At 33.3% G+C, this 6,000-nt stretch overlaps 1 protein-coding gene across 1 annotated transcript in view; it reads right to left on the reverse strand.

The window, feature by feature from the left end:
• Positions 1–6,000, reverse strand: part of ETNK1 (ethanolamine kinase 1) — a 61,789-nt gene that overhangs the window by 15,455 nt on the left and 40,334 nt on the right. The window contains exons 3-4 of the mRNA XM_007946796.1: positions 4,328–4,468; positions 1,028–1,170 (exon numbers count right to left, since the gene is read on the reverse strand). Of these exons, the coding sequence (XP_007944987.1) occupies positions 1,028–1,170; positions 4,328–4,468 (284 nt within the window). The remainder of the gene's footprint in view (positions 1–1,027; positions 1,171–4,327; positions 4,469–6,000) is intronic.

The following is a 6,000-nucleotide window of genomic DNA, read 5'->3' on the forward strand; positions in this document are numbered from 1 at the left end:
AAAGTAACAGCCTTTGTATTAGAATAGTACCAACTTAAAATGTGATAAGAAAGGTCATAAATTGTAATTTAGGTGAATATAATTATGACCATGTTAATTTGAACTCTTTGAGTTTAGTCTTCACAACAGCACATTTTGAATTTAAAATACAAACTTCCAACTACAATAACTATTTTTCAAAACTGGTTTCCTACATAATGCAACAACTTCATAGTTTCAACATATTTTGAATTAGTACTAATCCTTCAACCAAAATTGTATTTTTAATAAATTTAGTATTAAAAGGTAGCTTTAATTTAGCAACCAAACCTCAAACCACTTTATCCAATGATATAATAAAACCAAGTGTTTATTAAATATGAAAAGAGAATTTGAATAAAGCAATGAACAATCACAAAAAACCATTCCACCAAAAAGCATCACAGTATCACTGTCTACCTCAGAAAACGTTTAAGCTATTTGCCATATCTTCTTGGATATTACTTTATTAGACATAAATTTGAGTCACTACAAATAACATTCCCTCCAAATGTGGTTCTTTACTTAGCATTAAAATATCTAACAAATCATCAAAACAAAGAAGTAATAGGAAACATGACCTAATATTGTCCTCCCAATATTTTGAGAAAGTCCAGTACTTACAAAGTAGTGCAGCATCAATTTGTTTTTTTAATAATACCCATTACAAGCAGGTGCATTCTATCTTAGAATAGTACCAACTTAAAATGTGGTAAAGTAACTTTTACAGTTAAATTGATAGTCTTTTTTATCATTTTAAATATCTAACAAGAACCACAAACTGTTTCTAATAAACCAAATTTAAAAAAACATATTTTAAACATATTGAGAATATATATTCCTAATTTATCACAGCTACCATGATTTTATCACCTAAAAAAAAAATCTTTTAAAGACTGTTACACCTGTTTTTAACCTTTGCATTTGAGTTCAATTCATTTTCACTGCAAAGACCAGTAAGAACATAAAAAGAAATCAATTTTACTTACTGTTAAGTTCAAATACCTACCTTGTTTCTCATTGTAGATTATATTCTTACACAATAGGTCATTATGGCAAAGCACAACTGGTGAGCCCAGGTTGGAAAGAATCTCCTTCATCCAAGTCATCTCTTCTTGAAGAATCTGAGGACTTGGGATATCACTTAGAAACCTTTTCATTTGAAAAGAAGAGGTATAGCCTGTTTATCTTAATGAAATGTTTTTCAAGTTTGACTAAGGTTTCAATTTATTTTGAATAAGCCCTTATCATTTGACTGCACATACTCCTGAAGCAAATCATAGGCCAATTATTCCAAAAGTTTGAATAAAGAAAACCATTTATATAAAAAGATACTAAGCAACCTTAAGGATCAGCCAGGATAGTACAAAATATATTACTACAAAATTGCCAAAAAAAAAAAAAAAAAGAGAGAGAGAATACATACATAGCTAATAACTAACTCTACTAAGCACTACTTAAAATGTTGTACATTACAATAGGTACCCTATTATCTCCATTTTATAGAGGAGAAAACTAAACCACAAGAGTCAAAAAAAGTTTAAAATATTACTTAAATTATAAATACAATCATTTAGAAAACTAAAAATATTTATTTCAAGTTTTGAAGTAAGAATGCAGTATAAATCAATTAAATTCTTATCTAAATTAACATTCCAAAGTCAACAGATATTGTCTATAGTCGATAAAGAAAGAAAGAAAGGTAGCTAGAATCAACTCAGTGGCAATAGGTTTGGTGTTCTGCCTTACATTCATAAAAACAGAATTACAGAAATTGTCTCAAGAGTAATGTGATGTGGAAAGGGAAGAGGAGGAAGATTGGCAAGCAGGCATAGACAGCATAGCTTTCTATCCTAAACTCTTCTGCATTATTTATCATTATGGTCCTGTTGACTAAAAATGAAACAAAAATGGGCTGCTACCACAAATTTCTCAATAGCATCATCAGGCATGCTAACAAAATTACTCTTCATTTACTCTTTCTCTTCTTCCTTCAATAATTTAAGTTCTCTTGAGTCTTCCTCTCCAGGTTTTCTCAAATTATTCCTTACTTTTTATTTTTACAATACTTAAATCTACATTCCTTTTACATCACTAAATTTGTCTATTCAGGTGGTTTCTACCAATATTTTTCCCACTATTACAATCTTCCTTACACATAGCTGCCAAGAGTAATCCTTACATAGTCTTCTGAAAATGGTATGATTCTGTTCAAGAATGGTAGAATAAAAATAAAAATGGAAAGGATAGGATTCAAAGGATTGTGCAGAGGACAATTACAATCCATGTACAAGCACAAGAAAAGAATATAAATAAATAAATATTTCTAGTTGTATATTTTCTATGGATGGGCTGGAGGGCTTTTTTCCTGTTGTTTACTACAGTGCATCTCCAACTTTTCCAAAGTACCATCAACCCATCAACCTCAGGGATTTAAAGTATACTTTGGAGAATCTAAGAAATATAATTTGTAGCCTACTTAAACAACCTTCTTTGGATGATGATGATGATGATGATGATGATGATAAAAAAAAACCTCACTGCTATCAAGTTGATTCCAACTCTTAGCAACCTCCATAGGGTTTCCAAAGTTATAAATCTTTACCGAAGTAGATTGTTCCCTTGTCTGCCCAGGGAGCAGCTGGTGGGTTAGCTGCCAAATGCCTTACCCAATGCACCACCAGAGCTCCTTGGTGATGATGATAACAGCTTTTATTTAGCACTTATGTGGCCAGACACTATTCTAAGCACTTTGTATGTACCAACTCAATTAATCCTCAAAAAAATCCTACTCTTTTGATATTTCCATTTTACAGATGAGGATAACAGAGTGCAAGTAACTTGCTCAGCGTTACAAAGCTGAACTACTAATTGACAGAATGGAGATTTGATACCAGACAATTTATCTAGTCTTAAGCTCTTAACCCATCAAAACTTTAAAGAAAGGAAATCCACTAACATAAAGTTAAATTACAACTCACACTGCCTGTCAACTCTGTCTGGTCTTAAAACATCAAGAAAATCTTTCATTCAAAGTCAACATTTGTTTTGTAATTTTTCTTGAGTATTTTTCCTCAAAAATCTTTCAATAAAATATCTTTTAAAAAAGAATTCTCTAGTTTTATACTGTAGCTTCCTGAACACCCAGCAACTAGCTAGCCACTCTTCTAGAAGTATGCCCATCCAATTTGAAAGGTATATCTACTTTCATAGTGATACCGCCTCGGAAACCCAAGGAGGGATCACTATGAGTCGGATCCAACTCGACGGCACATAACAACAATAGTTCAACGTCTGACAAATTACCTTTAAATACAAACACACATACAGAGTGAAACAAACTAATCTTTGAAAAATAAACAAACTCAATAGAATACAGGTCCTTTCCCCTAATGCATGATAATAACCAACAAGAGAAAAAAAAAATCTGTAGGTCTCCTGCTTGTGTCTCTTCTTGAAACAAAGATTTCCTAAATAGAAAGATACAGCCTTCAAGTATGCTTCAGACATACAGAACAAAATAAGATTTCCAAATTTTTATTAGTACTAATCACAATATGTAATAATGTTTCAATGTAATTTAGATTCTAAATACTTATCTATAAAATATTTAAAAAATAATGAAATACTCAACAGCAGTAAATTTGTTTTTTTTTTTCTTTTTTACTCAATGGGAAACTAAGGAGTAAGTTTACAGAAGCTAGGAAAGACTCTAGGTACTGAATTTTCAACCTCATGATCTAGAATTTAAATAGTCCAATACTACTACACTGTCCTAACATTGATCTTAAAGCCCAGTCAAACAGCTTTGGGGAGGTGGGGATAGATTCTATATGGCCAACTCATACTATTCAAGTATGTCCTCATTTACAGAGCTATTTGTTGTTGTTGTTATGTGCCATCAAGTTGAACTCGACTCATAGTGACTCCTCCTTGGGTTTTCAAAGTGGTATCAATGCAGAAGTAGATTGCCCACCCTTCCTTCTAAGGAGTGGCTAGTGGGTTTGAACTGCCCACCTTCTGGTTAGCAGTCAAGTGTCTTAGGCACATGCTACCAGAACACCTAGAGTACTGCATTTAGAAATGTTCTATACTTGTTTCTTGCCCGACTCCTGCTTTTTAATGTCCCCCACCCCTTGAAGGGGTGAGCTGGGGATGAGAGACAGTTATCAATACTTACTTTATTTCAATAAAAAGAGATAAACCAAGCTAGGTTTTATACACAGAAACCTTGTCATTGTTTTGAAACCTTATTATAGAGCAAAGTAGTATAAAAAATACAAAATTTTAAACGTAAAAATCGTTTTACCTTTTATTAATGTCTTCATCTGCAAATCCTGTGGGAATGAGAGAGAAATATTTTCCCATCTTTAGCCAGAGATTCGATTTGGGAATCCAGCCATTGTGTGCATGGATAGCATGGATTTTAGCAAGCTGACGAGCTATTAGCCTGTTTAAAAACAAAACAGCGTAAGTTAAGCATCATAAAGTTCGTGTCATCCCACAGATAAATTCAAATGTATAGTGTGCATTTATTTTATAGCATGACTTAATTTTTACTATATATAGTATTCAAAATAAGTTGCCAAGTCAATTATCACTTGCAGGGAGACAAATGTTCAAAGCATTAGTGAATATAAACCTACAATATAGTAACCAACTATAACGTCTAATGATCTTATAGATAGAAAACCCAAGAGACTTAGCAAAAATATGACTGGACCTAATACAGATATTGAGGAACATGGCAGGATACAAGGGCAACATACAAAAATATGTTAGATTCCTCTACAACAACAAAGAGGCCTCTGAAAAGGAAATAAGGAAACCAATACCATTTACAATAGCTACCAAAAAAGATAAAATATCTAGGAGTAAATCTTACTAGAGACATAGAAGACCTATACAAAGAAAACTATAAAAACTACTATAAGAATCTATAAGGGAGCTACATAAATGCAAGAACCTGCCTTGTTCATGCACAGAAAGACGTAATACAGTGAAAATGTCAATACTGTCCAAAGCAATCTACCATTCAATGCAATCCCAATCCAGACACCATCAACATTTTTCAAGGATATGGAAAAACCAATTATTAGCTTCATATAGAAAGGAAAGAGACCTCAGATAAGCAAAGCATTGCTGAGGAAGAAAAACAAAGTGGGAGGTCTCACATTCCCAGATCTCAAAACCTGCTACACACAGCCACAGTAATTAAAACAAAGTTGTACTGGTACAATGACAGACCAATGGAACAGAACCGAAAACCCAGAAACAGACCCATCCATCTATGGACAGCTGATCTTTGATGAAGTACCAACCCATTTCATGGAGGAGAGAGAGCCTCTTTAACAAATGCTGGCAAAATTGGATATTCACTTGCAGGAAAATGAAACAAGACCCATATCTCACGCCATACACAGAAACAAACTTAAGTTGGATCAAAGACTTAAACCTAAAACCCAAAACTATACAGCTCATCAAAGATAAAATAGGGGTAAATTCAGGGGCCCTGATTTACAGTATGAATAGACTATCAAACATAACCCAGAATGCACAGGCAGTGGAAGAGAAGCTAGATGACTTGGGCCTTTTAAAAATTAAATTCTTATGCACATCGGAAGACTTCTCCAAAGGGGCAAAAACAGAACCTACAGGTTGGGATAAAATATTTGCCTATGACATGTGTGACAAAGGACTTACCTCCAAAATTTATAGAAAATTTCAACACCTTAACACCAAAAAGACAAACATCTCAATTTAAAAATGGGCAAGGGACATAACAGACACTTCACTAAAGATGATATACTGGGCGATTCCTTCAAAAGTTGGAATTAGAAATACCATTTGACCCAGCCATTCCATTACTAGGTATATACCCTAGAGAAGTGAGAGCCATGACAAGAACAGATATATGCACACTCATGTTCATCGCAGCACTATTTACAATAGCCAAAAGATGGAAACAACCTAGATGTCCAT

This window comes from Orycteropus afer, unplaced genomic scaffold (assembly GCF_000298275.1).
Source record: "Orycteropus afer afer isolate SDZICR_OR568_19922 unplaced genomic scaffold, OryAfe1.0 scaffold00171, whole genome shotgun sequence".
Classification (NCBI taxonomy): domain Eukaryota; kingdom Metazoa; phylum Chordata; class Mammalia; order Tubulidentata; family Orycteropodidae; genus Orycteropus; species Orycteropus afer.